Genomic DNA, 20,389 nt, shown 5'->3' with positions numbered 1-20,389 from the left:
CTGTCCCATTGTAATGAACGTGTAGGGGTTGGGTTTTGGGACGAGAGAGAGAGGCAGACAGCATTTCTCAGCCAGTCAAAATCACGAATCAGCTGGCATGATGTTTATGGATATATGCTGCTGAGCGAATGCCTAGGCTCTAGCTCAAGTATTAGGCAAGGTTATTCTGTTTACAGAACCACCGCTACACTTCACCCCTCCCCTGACCTCCTCTCACAACACCCCAGTAGCTGATAGACATCAACTGTGCGATCAAGGTCCAATGGCACCAATGAGACTGACTGTGATTGAACCCAGATCATATCCACACCACAAGACTGAGGGGATTAGTTTATGTGGCCCGGGTTACCTCGGTGGGAGGAGTTTGAACTGGGTGAAAAGTAATTGCATTCGTTTTGGAACCGCACCGCCTCCCGGGGGTGAGCCAGGTGCCCCGCTCTGGCCGAAGGCGAAGTCGGCTCAAAACAAAAGTGACGTAATTATTAAACTCATGGAGTGATGAGTAGGATTATGTGTTTTCACATGCAAAAGTGATTGCTTTGATAAAAACGCTTTATCTGCCTTCCCAATGAAAACTAGTTTGAAAATTTAAACATCTATTTTATGCAAAAGAGATGTGTTTCTGGAAGATGCACCATGCTGCCTTGTTGACAACATGACCGACTGGCGCAGATTACTGTTGTATTGAGAAGGGTGCTCCTTCCTCCCTGCTTTCACCCAATGATGTGACTGACCATTGCCTGGTTCAACCCGGGCCAGCGTAATAGAACTCCCTCACTCTGTGTGTTGGCCAGAGGGTTGTTGCCAGGGGTCGGATCCATAGGATGTCCCAAGGATACCGCCTAGCATCAACCATGAGACTGACTGGGTTTGAACCGAGGTCAATCTGCATGTCACAAGACTGTGTTAGCCCACTGAGCTTAAATCTAGGCATTAGCTCAGACAGATAACACACATTTCAGGCAAGGTTACTCATCACACAAGAATAGTTCACTTTGTAGTCCTTTGTAGCTCAGTTCAGAGCATGGGACTTGTAAACTTTGATGACAATTAGGCTTGATTCACATAGTCCTACTGTTTATGTTCAGACTTCATATTATTGGAGTACACAATCGTCTATTTTACCTTTTCAATTACACAATACTTAGGCTAGACAATTGTTTACAAGTTTAGCAAAATGCAAAGGTGAAAGCAAAAGTGTTTACCTGACAGCTTTTAAAAACGTCGTTCTCCATTGCACAGCATGACGGGAAAGAGCAAAATGCCTCTGAACATGATTATTTGTCAATACATATGCATCATAATGTAGTGAGAATACTGTACCATCTGTGACGCAACGCATTGGCATATCCGAAATTCCATTGATTATACCGCATGTATTGGAGTCACATTGTTTAATTTTTCACTTCTAAATCTGTTGGATAAAAAAACTAAGGATCAGTGTATATAATGAACGATTTAGGCCTATCAATAAAGATATTTTACATGAAAAACCGGGCTATACATTTCCTTGTGTCAAAGCAAATTACTAAAGTTACACCGAATTTACACACAAAAACAAAAAAAAGATTTATGATAGCAATGTACCAACTCAAAGCGGTTGGGATTTTACTGAAGAAGCAGACGGGTCGATTTCTGATGGATGAAACAGATACCGCATTTAATTATCCAAGTTGTAACGGGCATTCCGAGTCTTTTCGGTGACTGGAATCCTTTAATTTTGCTCCCAACGGGCTTTCGTTCAGTAGTTCTTAGGAATTGACCTAAAACCATGATAAAATTGTCAATATATAATTTAAATCGTAAAAAGTTGCCTACCACATCGTGAAATTTGAGTTCAAATACATTTTTACCTGACCAGATTATTAGATAGCCTGCAAAAACAAATTGAGAGAAAAATGTAATGCACTGAAAAAAATGAGCGCGAACTAGACTGAGGATCCTCACTAGATTGTTCCTGCACTGAGCAATTACCATCTTCAGTGAATATTTTTATTATTTGTCAGCAGATAATCGATGTCTGGATAATGGGTCTCAAAAAACAATAACAGTAGGCTATGCAAATCAGGAAGCCAAATTAACGGCTCTTTCATGTAGTATCTGGGATCTACATCTGTTTATATTAGTTACTATGCTGTTACTAAGCAGTGACAGTGTTACGTTACTACACCAAATAGGAAATGCACATGCGCACTAGTGTGCCCGGGAACTGTAGAGCTCGATAGGTTTTGACTGAACGAAAATTAACTGTATTCTCGTCTCCTGCCTGGTCATTTCTCCACAACACAAATATTACAGTGGCGACGAGGTGATTAAACTTCTTTAACGGACATTGCTTGAAGGGAAGAATGTTGCGTGAGTAATGAAACTCAAAATAATTATTTAATTCGTCAGTTATTGTTATATTTTCTTTCGCCAGTAAAAAAAAGGCTAAGCACTGCTAGCAGGTACAGTGTTCAGGAGCTGCCAAGTAGCAAGACTATTGGAGTCCAGAATAGCGACACTGCCCTCTGGTGGTTAAATACATTTAAAAAAACTCATTGAACCCATTTAAATTAGGCGATCTCAATGGAGAAATATTGTCAAGAAAAAAAAGGAAGAAGGAACGTAACACGGCAACGAGATTGAGTACAGACGATCCAGTGATCACGCAAATGCAGATGCACTATCAAGACTACCATGCAATAGTAACTCTGACAGTGAAGATGATAGAGCAGTCTTCCTGATCTCTCTCATTGACGAACTGCCCATATCTGCTCCAGACATAGCAGAGGAAACAAGGAAAGATCCAGTGCTTTCCAAAGTCTTGGATTTAACATTAGGCGGTTGGCCAACCTTCGTAAATGACGTTATCCTTCGTCCATTCATCGACAAGAAAGACCAGTTGTCCACTGATCAAGGATGTGTTCTGTGGGGATCAAGGGTGGTGGTACCTCACAAATTCCAGAGGAGACTGCTATCTGACCTGCATGAGGGACATCCAGGGATCACTCGAATGAAAGAGAGTCGTTTGTTCGCGAATGACCTACCACTACAACAAAGCTAGATGGCTGAAGTTGTGGAGCTCCAGAAACGAAAGGTTGTTAACCCGTATTAGCTTAGTTTGAAACGTCTAATACCGTTATTATATTTTGGGGAAATCAAGTATTGTATGTTGTTAGCTATCTTTACTTTGTAAATCATGATCTAGCACGCTGGGGATCTTCGGACACAAAGAGTCGTAGGTAGCTAGCTAGCAGATGCCGGCTAGTGATGGCTATTTAAGTCTGATTGTCTTGAGACAGAAGCTGTTTTTCAGTCTCTTGGTCCCAGTTTGGATGCACCTGTACTAACCTCGCCTTCTAGATGATAGTAGGGTGAACAATTCGTGGCTCATTTGGCTGAGGTCCTTGATTATGTAATTGGCCTTCCTGTGACACTGGGTGCTGTAGATATCCTGAAGGGCAGGCAGTGTGATATGTTGGGCTGACCGCACCACCCTCTGGATAGCCCTGCGGTTGTGTACGGTGCAGTTGCCGTACCAGGCAATGCTACAGCCCGACAAGATGTAGGCAATGATACAGCCTGACAAGATGCTCTCAATGGTGCATCGTTAAAAATGTGAGGGTCTTAGGGGCCAAATTTCTTCAACCTCCTGTTGCGCCTTGTTCACCACATCGTCTGTATGGGTGGACCATTTCAGATTGTCAGTGATGTGTATGTTGAGGAACTTTAAGCTTTTCACCTTCTCCACTGCGGCCCCATCGATGTGGATGGGTGCGTGCTCCCTCTGCTCTCTCCTGAAGCCACGATCAGCTCCTTCGTTTTGTTGAGGTTATTTTCCTAGCACCACTCCGCCAAGGCACTCACCTCCTTCCTGTAGGCTGTCTCGTCATTTTTGGTAATCAGGCTGTTGTCATCTGCAAACTTGATGATTTGAATTGGGCTATGAAAGTGTAACTTTCTGAATTCCAAATCAACTTCTACTAGCCTCTACCCCTTGACACCCTTTTATTTTTAAAAGGTGTGAGCAATATGGTGAAAAGTCTACCCAGTCTATGAAATGGTCAGGTGAACCATAAGCCTGATTTTCATCCTAAACAGAGGATGACATGGGCCTAAATGAAGATGATGTTCTGGGAGAAGAGCCAGAGGTAAGCCTGGTTTTAAACCACTATAGCAGCAATGGCACTTCATGTATGGATTAGATGGGTTCCACCATGTCCAGTAGAATTTTGATCATACAGTATAAAGTCACTTTGTACATGCTGCAATTGCTTTGGTGAAATATCTGCTAGGAAAATAAATGTAAAATCGTAGGTGCATTTCTTGATGATGCTTTATGCATTTGAACATGTAGGACCTCACGAAAGAGGATGCCATCACTGAGGATAATAAAAAGAAATCCATAGTGTCTGAGGAGTAAGTTTTTTCCTTTTATGTGAACACACATTGAAGAGTGACATTTTCTCTCCATTTTCCTGATGATCTGATGTCCCTATTGAAATATGTTATTCATGTGATTTTAATGTGTTTCAGGACGGCTGAAAAGAAAGTGGTAAAAATCACACCCCCAGCGTCTGTGGATGAGGTAATATGATGCTTGCTGCACCAGTCATGACAAGTCTTCAATGCAATGGTGGTGTGCTAACTTTATAATTAAAATGTTTTATCCTGTTTCCCCAGAGGGTACAGAAAAGAGCAGAACGCTTCAATGTCCCTGCGTCAGCTGATGACAAGAAGGCCATACATGCTGCCCGGTCAGTATCCCACAAATATTCCCCACACTATTGATTGGGCATATCTATTAACCTATATTGACAATTTGCATTGTGTTCCCCCCCAACCCCCCCTTTACACTGCTGCTACTCTCATATATGCATAGTCACTTTAACTATACATTCATGTACATACTAGCTCAATTGGGCCGACCAACCAGTGCTCCCGCACATTGGCAAACCGGGCTATCTGCATTGTGTCCCACTACCCGCCAACCCCTCTTTTACACTGCTGCTACTCTGTTCATCATATATGCATTGTTACTTTAATCATATCTACATGTACATACTACCTCAATCGCCTGACTAACGTGTCTGTATGTAGCCTCGCTACTGTATATAGCCTGTCTTTTTACTGTTTTATTTATTTACTTACCTATTGTTAACCTTATACCTTTTTTGCACTATTGGTTAGGGCCTGTAAGTAAGCATTTCACTGTAAGGTCTACACCTGTTGTATTTGGCGCACGTGACAAATAAACTTTGATTTGATTAAATATGTATTGTGTTCAGGTTTGGTTTGCCCGCTGCTGCACCTCCAACTTCCACCCCAGGTCAGTGTGAATCTTCCAGTCATTTTCACAGTTCTCATGCGTGGTTTTAATGTTTTTTAAATCCAAGAACCATAACCTGCAGTCAGTTTATAAACAAGTGTTGAACAACCTCATTATCACAAGTAATTATGTTTTCTCCTGCATTTGCACTCTGGTTTTAATGAGTGTTTCTCTCTATCAAAGGTGTTACTGTGAATAAATCCACTGTGAGTAATCCAAATATGTGATAAACAATGACCTCCCCTCATTTAAATAATGTGAACCAGAAGATTTAATCAAACATCTATCTCTGTGTTCTGTGTAGGCGGTCAGCGTTGAACAGCTAAAAAAGTGAGCAGAGCGATTTGGCGGGAACGTTTCTTCAGTTTCCAAGAAGGTGAGCGCCTAGGGATAGGGCAGCTTCTATCCTCCCTGGACAGCTTATTAGGTACACCTATCTAGTACTGCCTTAGACCCCCCCCCTTTGCCTCCAGAACAGCCTGAATTCATCAGGGCTTTCTAAAAGGTGTCGGAAACATTTCACAGGGATGTTAGTCCATGCTAGTGCGATAGCATCACGCAGTTGTTGCAGATTGTACGGAGGTACATTCATGCTGCGGACAGCCTTTTCCATCTCATCCCAAAGATGCTCAAAATACTTTTGAGTTAAATCTCACTGAGATATTATGTTATCCTTATCCCTTATGTATCAGGTCCCAGCTAACAATACTGCTATTGTGTATATGCACCGATTCTACATGATCCATTCCTTCACCATGTTCCACAGAAATGTAAGTACTTTTGCACACTGACAGCCTCCCTTGCACAATTGTGTCTTGTAAAGTTTTAATGAAATCTTATGTGAAATGCATAATGCGTAGCACTAACAAGACACCAGTTTTGATCAAAATGTACCATTTTTTTAAATCCTAAGGTCATAGCTCCAGCAACACTGTTCCTGGCTGCAAAGGTTGAGGAACAGCCCCGCAAGTTGGAGCATGTTATCAAGGTGACCCATGCATGCCTCAACCCTCAGGACCCTTCACCAGACGTCCGCAGTGATGTAAGTCTCCATGGTCTGACCACTCCACTTCAAACTCACTATGACATTTGCAGTGGGATCCTCTGACCACAAACTGATTGTGTAGATCCAGTGTTCTACCTTTTTTGTTATTTTTAAACACCCAAAGTACGTACTTGTGTCAATATGCATGATGGTAGTTGCATCATAACTGTTTGACATTGATTTCTCCGCTTGCAGGCTGTTGGTGTTATATGATTATTATTTTTTTGATTAGATATTGCTTTATTTGATACAAGTTCTGGCAAGAAACGGAGCAATAACATTTCATGCAACTTGACTTTAAAGTTCTTGATAACATTTGAAGTGGTCTTGATATCTTTTGTGAAAAAGACATAGCTCCAATACATTCTCTCTCACAGGTTGTGCCTCACCAGCTCGTTTTCTCCCGTTGTGCTGTTTACAAACACACATGACTGGCTCAACTGTTCTGGGGAACTACGATAAGCTTCGTCATGTGACAGGTGCAATGAACGCAATCTGCTTTATCTCTTAACGTGTTGACTGAAGTTATTAACTTAAAGTAGCTACAAATTTTCAAATTTATTTAAAATCTTCAAATAGTCAAACTGTGTGAAAATGCCCTAAAAAAGCCTAAGGTCAGGTCCGTGAACAACACACACAAATCAACTTTACATGTCCCATGTTTACTGTACTGTGGTAGTAGCAAGATGCACTCTAGTGCCCCCTGTATTCTCTGCTTGCCATCACATATTTTGCCCTAGTCTCAGCTGACTAACCACATTGACGCTTAACTGTATCGTTGCTGCTTCAGCACCTGTTGCTCACCTAAAGTATGTATTTCCCTTCCAGAACCACTAATGAACAGGATAAGGATCCACGTGTTGCCGTCATGCTGGGGCCGTTTGTCCCAGACTGCCCGTACCCAAGAGCCCAAGGCCTGTTCCTTCACCCAGCGGCCCTGCTCCCAGCCCCGCCTGGTGGGAATTCTGCATCAAACACGTCCTGGAGGACAAGAACGCCCCCTACGGACAGTGTAGTTATGTGTCTAACAAGAATGGCAAGCGCTTCCCGAATGCAGCCCCCTAAGGTTGAAAATAAAGAATGGTGAGTGAAGCAACTTGGATATAAATGTCTTCTATCCAGCTCTCAAAACAACAACTACATGTTGTATGTAGGCTTAAATTGGGGAAATCCCTTGAAGTGTATCAATGAAGAGTCCTTTTTAAGTTTGTTTGCCATAAATACATTGGGAATATCTGCGCCATCTGTGATTCTCTGTGACCTTAGATCTTATCTGACGTGTGACTCTTATGTCTACGTTCAGGGTGACCTTCTGCGTGGAGCACTTTAGGTGGAATGCCATGGCTCTCCAGGCCCAGTTGAGGAAGGCCTCATCTGGTCCCTTTCCTGAGGCCTTCCTATCTCTGCTCAGTGGATACAACTGCACTGAGATCCATGAGCAGGACAGTGGCCGCAGTGAAGCCAGCCTCATCCTAGGTGTGAAATGTTTCTGCACCATCTTTTTTCTTTCTACACATATGCATTGGCAACATATTTTAACCTCCTATTTTATTTATCAGAGACCATGCACAACAAAATGTGTTGCACCATATTTAACAGCTCATTTTTTACTCTCCGGTGTCCTGATAGCTGTTCTTTTTTATAATAGTTGCTATTCCAGGTAAATTGGAGCATTTACTATTAAGTGCATGGTCCCATTCCTGTACATTCCTCCACTGCATTGAGCCAAGTCACAGTCCAGGGGAGCTGATGAGGATTGTCTGTCCAGCTGTCCTCATCTACAGAGTGAGGGTGAGCAGGGACCACTCGCTCTTGACCAGACCTGTAGTGGAGACCCAGACAGTGAAGCTGACAGCATTGACAATAACCACAAGGACCCTCTTAAGTAAGACTGCAATATTCGGATACTGTGTTCTCTACCACATTACATACAGTTGAAGTCGGAAGTTTACATACACCTTAGCCAAATACGTTAAACTCAGTTTTTCACAATTCCTGACATTTAATCGTAGCAAAAATTCCCTTAATTAGGTCAGTTAGGATCACCAATTTATTTTAAGAATGTGATGTCAGAATGATAGTAGAGAGAATGATTTATTTCAGATGTTATTTCTTTCATCACATTCCCAGCAGGTCAGAAGTTTACATGCTACCAAATACTAATTGAGTGTATTGCCTTTTAAATTGTTTAACTTGGTTCAAACGTTTCGGGTAGCCTTCCACAAGCTTCCCACAATAAGTTGGGTGAATTTTGGGCCCATTTATCCTGACAGAGCTGGTATAACTGAGTCAGGTTTGTATGCCTCCTTGCTCGCACACTCCTTTTCAGTTCTGCCCACAGATTTTCCATAGGATTGAGGTCAGGGCTTTGTAATGGCCACTCCAATACCTTGACTTTGTTGTCCTTAAGCCATAACTTTGGAAGTATGCTTGGGGTCATTGTCCATTTGGAAGACCCATTTGCGACCAAGCTTTAACTTCCTGACTGATGTCTTTAGATGTTGCTTCAATATATCCACATAATTTTCCTGCCTCATGATGCCATCTATTTTGTGAAGTGCACCAGTCCCTCTTGCAGCAAAGCACCCCCATAACATGACGCTGCCACCCCCATGCTTCACGGTTGGGATGGTGTTCTTCGGCTTGCAAGCCTCCCCCTTTTTACTCCGAACATAACGATGGTCATTATGGCCAAACAGTTCTATTTCTGTTTCATCAGACCAGAGGACATTTCTCCAAAAAGTATGATTTTACTTTTTTATTTTTTATTATTACTTTCTTAGCTACAGTACACTTTCTTAGCTACAGACCTCAACCATTTTATAACAAGCATGTCCAGAGATACAACCTCTCTTATCATCACTCAGTGCCTGGGCTTACCTCCACTGTACCCGCACCCCACCATACCCCTGTCTGCACGTTTTGCCCTGAATCTATTCTACCACGCCCAGAAATCTGCTCCTTTTATTCTTTGTCCCCAACGCTCTAGGCGACCAGTTTTGATAGCCTTTAACCATACCCTCATCCTACTCCTCCTCTGTTCCTCGGGTGATGTGGAGGTAAACCCAGGCCCTGCGGGTCCCCAGGCACCCTCATTTGTTGACTAATGTGAACGAAAAAGCCTTGGTTTCATGCATGTTAACAGCAGAAGCCTCCTCCCAAAGTTGCTTTTACTCTCTGCCAACCCTGATGTCCTTGCCGTGTCTGAATCCTGGCTTAGGAAGGCCACCAAATATTCTGAGATTTCCATACCCAACTACAACATTTTCTGTCAAGATAGAACTGCCAAAGGGGGAGGAGTTGCAATCTACTGCAGACATAGCCTGCAAAGTTCTGTCATACTTTCCAGGTCTATATCCAAACAGTTTGACCTTCTAATTTTAAAAATGTATCTCTCCAGAAATAAGTCTCTCACTGTTGCCGCCTGCTATTGAACTCCCTCTGCGCCCAGCTGTGCCCTGGACACCATTTGTGAATTGATCGCCCCCATCTAGCTTCAGAGTTCGTTCTGCTAGGTGACCTAAACTGGGATATGCTTAATAACACCTCGGCAGTCCTACAATCTAAGCTAGATGCCCTCAATCTCACACAAATCATCAAGGAACCCACCAGGTACAACCCTAATTCCGTAAACATGGGCACCCTCATAGACATTATCCTGACCAACTTGCCCTCCAAATACACCTCCGCTGTTTTCAATCAGGATCTCAACGATCACTGCCTCATTGCCTGTATCCGCTATGGGTACGCGGTCAAACCCCTCATCACTGTCAAACGCTCCCTAAAACACTTCTGCGAGCAGGCCTTTCTAATCGACCTGGCCCGGGTATCCTGGAAGGATATTGACCTCATCCCGTCAGTCGAGGATGCCTGGTCATTCTTTAAAAGTCATTTCCTCACCATCTTAGATAAGCATGCCCCGTTCAAAAAATGCAGAACTAAGAACAGATATAGCCCTTGGTTCACTCCAGACCTGACTGCCCTTGACCAGCACAAAAACATCCTGTGGCGGATTGCAATAGCATTGAATAGTCCCCGCGATATGCAACTGTTCAGGGAAGTCAGGAACCAATACACGCAGTCTGTCAGGAAAGTAAAGACTAGCTTTTTCAAGCAGAAATGTGCATCCTGTAGCTCTAACTCCAAAAGGTTTTGGGACACTGTAAGGTCCATGGAGAACAAGAGGACCTCCTCCCAGCTGCCCACTGCATGGAGGCTAGGTAACACGGTCACCACTTATAAATCCATAATAATCAAAATTTCAATTAGCATTTCTCAACGGCTGGCCAACAGCTCCCCCCCGCGCAGCTACTCGCCCAAGCCTCCCCAGCTTCTCCTTCACCCAAATCTAGATAGCAAATGTTCTGAAAGAGCTGCAAAACCTGGACCCGTACAAATCAGCTGGGCTAGACAATCTGGACCCTCTCTTTCTAAAACTATCCGCCGCCATTGTTGCAACCCCTATTACCAGCCTGTTCAACCTCTCTTTCACATCGCCCAAGATCCCTAAAGATAGGAAAGCTGCCGCGGTCATCCCCCTCTTCAAATGGGGTGACACCCTAGACCCAAACTGTTACAGACCTATATCCATCCTGCCCTGCCTATCTAAAGTCTTAGAAAGCCAAGTTAATAAACATATCACTGACCATTTAGAATCCCACCGTACCTTCTCCGCTGTGCAATCCGGTTTCCGAGCCGGTCACGGGTGCACCTCAGCCACGCTCAAGGTACTGAACGATATCATAACCACCATCGATAAAAGACAGTACTGTGCAGCCGTCTTCATCGACCTTTTAACGCAGAGGCTGCAGGCCTCGTGTACTCGGAACAGGAGGTTACATTTTCGTCAAGGGCTTATAGAGTGGAGGGAGAGAAGGGCGTGTTTCATAGTTTATAACCCATGTCTCTTCACAGGGGCGGGCCACTGATTGAGCAGAGCTCTAACCTTATAAAAACCCAATTTTCTAATTTGGAAGCTAAAATTACATTTAATCTTTTCACAAATAGTTTCATATTCAAATATTTTAATTGCACAACAATTCCTTGTGAATCTGATAACTAGAATGTGTAGACTTTCCCAGATACAGTTTATTTCGTCCTGTCATCAGTCATAATGTCTCAGATGACAACCGAACTGACATCATATTTAACTGGTTCTATTGCCGAAATATGGTTCCTTCCCCCCACTTGTTTGATGTTCCCAGACTCTCTATGTTTAACAAAGGCTATTCAAGAGTCCTTCAGTAGAGTCAGAGAGAGAGAGAGAAGAGAGGGAAGGGAGAAAGTTATTTATGGGGGGGGGTCATAAACCTTACCCACAGGCCAACGTCATGACAGGAGTTTGCCTCACCAAGATTTACATGCTAAAGTCACCACTAAATATCTACTATGGTGTGTACAGTAGATGTACTTCTTATAGGATACTGTAAGAAGTCTAGTGAAACTGCTGGAGTGTTGAGAATGTTACTAGCTTTTATTAAAATTGGGTAATTACCAGTGATGTATATAAACCCTGGATTGGTTTTTGCTATGTATTGGCTATTGAGAGGCGTTGAAAACACCGGTCGGCTATATTGGTACTCCCCGGGTAAAAGCATTCCTCCATAGGAATGAATGGAATTCTACAGTATTTCAATTAAATGACATGTATTTAAGTATTCTGTAGTGGGGACATAGATTTCAGTAATCTCTAAAAAATTATACTTCAGGAAAAAAATGGTTTTGTATGTTTAGCTCACATAATATAATTTAAAAGTATGCATTAAGGTGTCTGTAATATGATAAATGTGTCACAAACAAATGTAGTCATTAATAAATGAATTTCTATTGCTTCCAAAATATTTTTTACAATATAATAAAATGCCTTATTAGTCATCTAGTATAGCCTATATATAAATCATTGGTGATTACAGACTCACGTGTGCTAATAAGTGAATAGCCATCTTAAAATACAACCTGACCCATTGCATTTAGGCCAATCTGGACTCAATATGTCCCAAAGTAGTCCTTATAATTCTGGGATTTACCCTCAAATAGTTGCAGCTCTATTCTAATGAGGCTATTCAGTATTAAAATATTCGGACAATCCGAGCAATAATGATCAAATCTTGCCAGAATAAACAGTGAATAAAATACCACAACACTCTTGATGCATAAATTCAACAATCTGAGGTATATTAACTGGAATACAGAGGAAGTTGTACTGATTAGTGAAGCGTTTCTGTGTCAACAGAACAATAGGTCATACAATGCTGTTAAGAGAGACTACTTACAAGCAGGAAAAATGGCAAGAATGTAAAGTTAATAAAGATTACTGGGGCGCTTGTGACTCCTAAATTCACGCAGCTTTGTCCTCCTCCCTTTAGAACCATAAAAGTCAGTGTAAAAAAATGGTGTATTAATATTTTATGGTCAAATTGTGAGACTGTTTAAACAATGTCACCATTCAGAGCAAAGATATATAATTACTCTCTCCTAATTTTCTATTTAATATTCCTAACTTAACACTTACATCTAAGAAAAACTACACATTGTAAAAAAAAAAATGCTTTAGTCTTTTTTAGAAAATAAATGCATTTAATAGCTCAATGTGATTCAAAATATTGTAAGCAAATGCAATGTATGTCCAAGTAAACATGTGAATTCTCTTCAGTTATCACTCTCGCTGTGAGGAGAGGTGTTGGAGGCAGTTCATGAATCGGCGCGGGGTGTCCCACTCTGAGCCAAAGTGCTGAGCGTCTCATTGTCAGACGACAGTTCAGCCAGATGTGCGGCCATCTCGCTCTGCTTTGCCTCAACAACGTCCTCCCGAACAGACAGCATTATCTCTGAGACGAGTCTTTTGGATGAGTCTATATTAAAGATAGACTCCTTGTCTGAGCTGTCCACCGCTCTTAATGAATAAAAAATACATTTCATTTGTGCAGCGCTTTTCATAACAGAGTTCTCAAAGCTCTACGAAAGCTCTACAACAATAAAAACATTTAGAATCAAGGCTATTCAAATATCAACAGTGGGCTAGATGTTAAAAAGCTTTTCAGATTAGGACTATGAGAAAGACAGTATTACCTGGGACTCTGGAGTTGAGAATTCTCCCTCGAATGATGATGGACTGGTCGATCGCGTTGTCTCAGTTGGGAAATGAAAAGCATCCCTGCAAACTGTGTAAATGTGCATCTTTTTGGGGGGCTCCTCTGGAACCTTCCTAAGGCGAAGTACTGGGCGCCGTGGCAGCCTCACCTTTGGCTTTCCCTCTGGAGGAGTAGGGACGAGGCCAGAGACATTGAAGACTGATTTGGAAGAGGTCAGGAGGGATTTGGACAGACTGTCTTCTTCGTCTGTGGAGGAAATCCTTTGGGCCTCTTTGTCAATAGGGATATCGGATCGACTGGAGGGAAACTCCAATGAGCTCCGACAGTTGCTCATGGCATAAAGTGAGGATGATGCAGAGACATTCTTTTGCAACTGTGTCAGTTTCAATTCTGTGCCGTATGAAACTTCCTTTGAGGTTGAAGTAGGCACACCAATTACGGAGAGAGAGTCAATGCTTCTACTGAGGTGAGTAGCATTTTCAATGTCTTCAGTATTCTTCAAAGCATCAAGGTAGGACATTGACAGGCATCCTTTGACGGGCATGCAATTGACTGGGGATGCTGGTTTTGAAGTAATTACCTTCTGAAGATCAAGGTCTTCCTGTGAGGATATTGCACCAGCGCTCCGTCTGAGGAAACCATCCTCATCCAGTAGGTCATCACAGACAGTGTCCATGAGGCCTGAGGCAATATATTTTATCTTCAGGGATGACATCCAGATCCCTGGATATCCCTCAAAAGCTTCAGTTGAGTAAGATGCTACATCATCTAGGTCAGGCTGGAGTCCAGCCACATTAGGAACAAATGGTGTGTTGCTTGCCTTGAGAGAGGTTCCCATAGCACCCAAAATGTTGCTGACAGCATTGATGGCAGTCTGGTTTGCCTTGGGGGAAATCGTCCTGTTGGGAGAATCTTGTCTAATCATATTGATTATTTTAGTGTTGACCTGCTCCAGAACTTTGATGATTTGGTCTTTGGCAGTAGACTGTAGTTTGGGGGTAAGTGAAATGGCATCTACGTTGGCATTCATGGTCTCACTGGCTTTCTCGGTCAGCTGACAGGCCTGGTCTTTATTGCGTTTTGTGGATACACTTTTCAACATATCCTCAATCATTTCTTTCTCTGAGCAGTCCTCGCTTTTGAGGTTCACCGATCCAAATTGAGGCAAAGAGACAGAATGTCTTACCTCATTTCTCACAGATTGGGCCAGGGTTTCTTTGAAAGGTTCTGTGCTAATTTGGTCCAGAACTCCATCCACAAGGGTGACATAGAGGTTAGGAAAAGAGGTGCTTCTGGTGGCCTGGTGAGCTTTCCTTCTAGGGGATGAGTTAAAGACATAATTTACTCGAATGACTCTTTTTTCATCCGTATTCTTCTCACCTGGAGATATGAGCGCTGTGTCTTGGATCAAAATTGGCTTTACCTCATGGTCTTCAATCTTTACTGCAAGGACCTGTGATTTTGTGTGGCGTTCATCAAATCCAGACAGGCTGCTCTGAATTGGTCCAGGAACAACAACATTTGATGTACCTTCTTCAGGATCGTCATGTAGTAGGGCTAGTGGCTGGTCGTCTAAAATCATTTCACTGCACATATCGATGGCATCTTCCACTAAATCATCAGCGATCAACTCAACTTTTGCAGAGGCCATTGATTTCGCTGGGTGCTCGCCTGTTGCCTCAGAGAGCATTCCTTCCATATCTGCTCTGGAAGTAGTACAAGAACATGGAACACTGGCCATCACAGTCGTCTCCTGGGACGAGGTTGATGCAGCTGCGGAGGCCTCTGAGCTGCTTGTCTTACTGTTGTTTTCTGCAACCTCTGAAGTGTCAGATGAAAACACCATTCCATAACTGGGAGAGTTGGATAAAGATGAGATCACTGGCTCCGAGGGTAGTATTTCCAGAGTCAGGGAAGGAGCTTTTTCATTTCTTTCACCGTGAAGCTCAGGAAAAGCCAGCTCGAATAGGATGCTGTCATATGCAGTGCTAATAAGGTCACAGGCGACACCTTCTAGTTTTGAACAGGAATCTCGGCGGTTCTCGGGGTCTGCCTTTTTTAATGCAGTCAATGCAGGTGGCTGAATGTTTGTTATACCTGAGGTGCCTTCTTCAGCATCACAGTCTAGTGCAAGCTCTTCAATGTTTTCCTCATTTATAAAGTGTCTAATGTCTTCCAAAACATTGCTTACCACATCAATGGCTGTTTGGCTGGCCTTTGCAGAGACAACTCTGAATTGGGTAGGGGAGTCTTCTCGGATCATTACAATAACCTGCTCCTGGACTTCCTCCAGAACGTCAGTGATCAACGTTGTCACATAGGTGTTTATGTCTTCTCCGTTGGCCATCCGCTCCTCTGGTTCTGGATCATCTGCTTTAGCATTGGGTTTGATTGTGTTTCCCCCACGGAGTCTGCAGGCAGGTTCATTGCTAGGATTGGCCGCTCGAGAGACGCACTTCAACACATCGTAAGCGATTCTGGCACTCAGAGCCCTTTGTGCCGCTGGTGTAGTCCCTGGAATCGTCAGTTTGACCTCATCCCTGATTGACTCCGCCAGCTGCTTCCTGACAAGCTTGGAGCCTAAGTGGTCGAGGATGACAGATTTCAGCTGAGCTCTGTCTGGGATGCTTTGTCCCTTGATGGCTTTGAAGATCCTAAAAACAGGTTCTTGGAAACCCTTCAGCGGTGCCAGACCATCCAGGCATGGTCTCCTCTGGCGTGGTGCAAGGCTTGGTCTCCTCTGTAGCATGGCTGGCTTTTCCTTAGATTTCCCTATTAATAAACACACACATTTTAAAAATTTGATTTTAATTTAGCATTCACTGGCTATGAACATACTCTGAAAGATATTTCGTAATGAAATTATGGTTCTTTAGTAAGGAAATGTTCTTACCTGACAGAGAAACTGTTTTCTTTACAGTTTTGGAGTGAGCCGGTTTGAGAGCAGGCTGAGCAGATGCTATAATAGATTAAAAAAAAGAATACAAAATACGATATGATATACAGCACAACACATTCAACTGCTCCTTGTAGGTTGCATTTGGCATAGTCATTTAAACATTGCTTAACTGTGTGATGAATTCAAATTAAATCTTACCTGGTTTTTCAAATATTTCTTCCAGCAGCTTATTTGGTTTGATAGAGGCCTCTCTCAACCTCTCAAACTCCTGGAGGTTTTTCAATTCCTCTTCCATTATCCTCAACTGAATAGCCTGTTTTTGTTCCATAATGCACATTTTCTGTGAAGAACATAGAGTCCAAAAATAGCAACTTAGCAGCCACAAAAGTTGAGGTAAAATTATTTCTCAATTTTCATGATTTATTCAAACTTGAAAATAATTGTGGGTAGTTTTGTGAAGTATGATGAAAGTGTGACATTTGTACCTTTCTGATGCGCTTTTCTTTGGCCTCTTTCATATACTTGGCCTTGTTCAAATCGTGCCTGACATCCTTTTCAATGAGTTTCAGCCTGGATCGCTCCTTAGAAACCCAATCCTCTTTAAACTCTCTCTCTTGGTCATACAACGCAGTTTGCAGGCCATATTTCTGTCCCCTGTCCCTATCAATACATTAAACAGATAAGTCATGACATTGCCAACACAGAGTAGGCCTATATAACTCTACTTTATTACCTCATGCACTTCTTGCCTACCTGGAACCAATGGTTGACTGCAGATGCTTCAGGTTCAGTGCTTCTTTATTCAGTAAGTACTCTATCATATCTTCCAGGGTAACGTCCTTAGGTATATGTCCTTCCTCTTGCAACTGAACCATTCTCAGTATCTGTTCCTTCTTAAATAGGATAAATACAATTGTTGTACATTTTAAACACTTATCTACCTAATAAAATACATGTTACATTGTTTTTAGAGTGATGAATGATCATTTCACATTTTCTCGTGAAAATAACATGTGTGATCTTCACAGAAGTTCACATTTAAGAACGCAGTCATACTGCCCACATACCAACTTTTTGCTGTACGTTTTATGATGGTCAGTCTTGACCGTATCCAGGTAATGTTTGTATGTGTTATACTCCTTTAATGAGCATACAACCTTGAGAAGAGAGAAAATCAAAATGTTTCCTGCTATAATAGTCCTGGAGTTAACTATCGGTAAAGCTTACAGTCTTCTACTACACTGTTCAGAAACAATAATATAAACTTCAAACTTACGTTGTCCTCTTTAGTGATGAAGTTTCGCTTCTTTAACTTCTCATGCATTTCCTTCTGATGGTAGTATTCATTGAGGTTTGGGTCATGCAAACTGTTGTACGTCGGCCTCATAATGTGACAGTTTGGGTCACTGAGGTTGAAATCAGATGTAGGCTGATACAACTGAAGGAACAAGGATATAAACAAAAAAATAAACATTCTACTGGATCCTTCTTCCATTCTAAAGCACCACTCTACTGGACCCTTCTTCTATTCTACTGCACCACTCTACTGGACCCTTCTTCTATTCTACTGCACCACTCTACTGGACCCTTCTTCTATTCTACTGGACCCTTCTATTCTACTGCACCATTCTATTGTATGCATGTTCTTTAAAAAAATGTTATACTGTATCCTGTTAAATATATGTTCTGCTTACATTTTTACCCAGGCTGGCTCTATGACATTTAAAGGCGACCCCAGGTAGGACCGGAAGCTTTGTCATGGCAGGCAATCTGCTGCTCACTGACGGCTTTGTTTCTATCATGATCTGAGGAGGCTTCCCTTTCAGTGGACGAGTTTGCTTCTCTGGTCGCGAGGGTATCTGACACAGGGTCTTCTCCTGAAAACAGCAACATAGCAATAATGTATTTCTTACAAACTCACCTGTGATAGTTCATCCGACCATTATGACATGGCGGCGAGCCTGATATGTCATCATAGGTTGACGCCCAATGAACTAATGTTGCCGTAGCCTGAGTGCCAGTCTATTTGTTTTTTATATCAACTCACTGTCATGCCAAATATGATTTTTTGGCTTAGCTATAAGAGCAATGAAGTTGACAAGAGCACAAACAGATCTGGGCCCAGGCTACTGTTGCCACAGAGATTCTAATTATGTGACCTGTGTCTGACCAGTAGCGGTGCATGTGTAAAATCACTGGGGAAGCTGTGGGAGTAAATGGTACATATAGGGACAGATATACATTTGTACATCAGACCACAGGAGGAGAAGGCGACACATAGGCGCATAAGACAGCTGGACACACTAATGTTAGAGGGACACATAGTCTGCTGATCCTAATAAGGGCAAACATACCAAAGAGCACACCAAGCTAAACATAAGTACGAAGGCCAAAGACATAGGCCCATAGGATAGATGGACATATATTATTTTTAGGACAAGAAGGGGTCCTGCCACCATTATAACCTAACTGAAAGCAGATATGGGCGTTATTGGGCGTGAACAAGCAGGAAGCTTAAACTGAAAGATAATGGTGGCAGATGGACTAAGGGAAGGAACTTCATTTGCATGTGGGATGGACTCATTTGATGTATGTGTATAAGAACAGAGCCAGTGCTTATGGAAGTTGGTCTTTTCCGCGGAGTATTAGGCAAGGTTATTCTGTTCACGGAACCACCGCTACACGTCACCCCTCCCCCGACCTCCTCTCACAACACCCCAGTAGCTGATAGACATCAACTGTGCAATCAAGGTCCAATAGCACCAATGAGACTGACTGTGATTGAACCCAGATCATATCCACACCACAAGAATGAGGGGATTAGTTTATCTGGCCCGGGTTACCTCAGTAGGAGGAGTTTGAACTGGGTGAAAAGTAATTGCATTCGTTTTGGAACCGCACCGCCTCCTGGGGGTGAGCCAGGTGCCCTGCTCTGGCCGAAGGCGAAGTCGGCTCAAAACAAAAGTGACGTAATTATTAAGCTCATGGAGTGATGAGTAGGATTATGTGTTTTCACATGCAAAAGTGATTGCTTTGATAAAAACGCTTTATCTGCCTTCCCAATGAAAACTAGTTTGAAAATTCAAACATCTATTTTATGCAAAAGAGATGTGTTTCTGGAAGATGCACCATGCTGCCTTGTTGACAACATGACCGACTGGCGCAGATTACTGTTGTATTGAGAAGGGTGCTCCTTCCTCCCTGCTTTCACCCAATGATGTGACTGGCCATTGCCTGGTTCAACCCGGGCCAGCGTAATAGAACTCCCTCACTGTGTGTGTTGGCCAGAGGGTTGTTGCCAGGGGTCGGATCCATAGGATGTCCCAAGGATACCGCCTAGCATCAACCATGTGACTGACTGGGTTTGAACCGAGGTCAATCTGCATGTCACAAGACTGTGTTAGCCCACTGAGCTTAAATCTAGGCATTAGCTCAGACCGATAACACACATTTCAGGCAAGGTTACTCATCACACAAGAATAGTTCACTTTGTAGTCCTTTGTAGCTCAGTTCAGAGCATGGGACTTGTAAACTTTGATGACAATTAGGCTTGATTCACATAGTCCTACTGTTTATGTTCAGACTTCATATTATTGGAGTACACAATCGTCTATTTTACCTTTTCAATTACACAATACTTAGGCTAGACAATTGTTTACAAGTTTAGCAAAATGCAAAAGTGTTTACCTGACAGCTTTTAAAAACGTCGTTCTCCATTGCACAGCATGACAGTAAAGAGCAAAATGCCTCTGAACATGATTATTTGTCAATACATATGCATCATAATGTAGTGAGAATACTGTACCATCTGTGACGCAACGCATTGGCATATCCGAAATTCCATTGATTATACCGCATGTATTGGAGTCACATTTTCCCCTTCTAAATCTGTTGGATAAAAAAAGTAAGGATCAATGTATATAATGAACGATTTAGGCCTATCAATAAAGATATTTTACATGAAAACTGGGCTATACATTTCATTGTGTCAAAGCAAATTACTAAAGTTACACCAAATTTATACACAAAAAAAAAAAAAGATT

At 42.4% G+C, this 20,389-nt stretch overlaps 1 protein-coding gene across 2 annotated transcripts; it reads left to right on the top strand.

Moving 5' to 3' along the window:
• Window positions 1–4,063: 4,063 nt before the first annotated feature.
• LOC129829571 (SAP domain-containing ribonucleoprotein-like) lies at window positions 4,064–9,483 on the top strand. Of its 2 annotated transcripts, XM_055891351.1 has the most exons (11): window positions 4,064–4,133; window positions 4,340–4,401; window positions 4,519–4,570; window positions 4,666–4,739; window positions 5,271–5,311; window positions 5,495–5,517; window positions 5,616–5,687; window positions 6,225–6,353; window positions 6,734–6,835; window positions 7,185–7,439; window positions 7,660–9,483. In XM_055891351.1, the coding sequence occupies exons 1-7, from the start codon at window positions 4,092–4,094 to the stop codon at window positions 5,643–5,645; spliced, it is 324 nt and encodes a 107-aa protein (XP_055747326.1). In that variant the 5' UTR covers window positions 4,064–4,091; the 3' UTR covers window positions 5,646–5,687; window positions 6,225–6,353; window positions 6,734–6,835; window positions 7,185–7,439; window positions 7,660–9,483. The 2 variants fall into 2 exon arrangements, with proteins under 2 accessions (XP_055747326.1, XP_055747325.1); XM_055891350.1 differs by lacking the exons at window positions 4,064–4,133; window positions 4,340–4,401; window positions 4,519–4,570; ... (1 more) ...; window positions 5,271–5,311; window positions 5,495–5,517 and adding an exon at window positions 6,004–6,081 and having other exon boundaries at window positions 5,667–5,687; window positions 7,660–7,832; window positions 8,005–9,483.
• The last annotated feature ends 10,906 nt before the right edge of the window (window positions 9,484–20,389 follow it).

Source organism: Salvelinus fontinalis, chromosome 31 (assembly GCF_029448725.1).
Source record: "Salvelinus fontinalis isolate EN_2023a chromosome 31, ASM2944872v1, whole genome shotgun sequence".
NCBI classification, from domain to species: Eukaryota; Metazoa; Chordata; class Actinopteri; order Salmoniformes; family Salmonidae; genus Salvelinus; species Salvelinus fontinalis.
Note: the sequence above shows the minus strand (reverse complement) of the source record. Positions and strands in the feature narration are given on the sequence as shown.

Bases quoted from the DNA above. Each gene is read 5' to 3' on its own strand.
- LOC129829571 (XM_055891350.1), top strand. From the start codon at position 7,225: ATGCTGGGGCCGTTTGTCCCAGACTGCCCGTACCCAAGAGCCCAAGGC. The intron at 7,440-7,659 runs GTGAGTGAAGCA...GTCTACGTTCAG, and splicing joins AAGGTTGAAAATAAAGAATG to GGTGACCTTCTGCGTGGAGC. The intron at 7,833-8,004 runs GTGTGAAATGTT...TTTTTATAATAG, and splicing joins TGAAGCCAGCCTCATCCTAG to TTGCTATTCCAGGTAAATTG.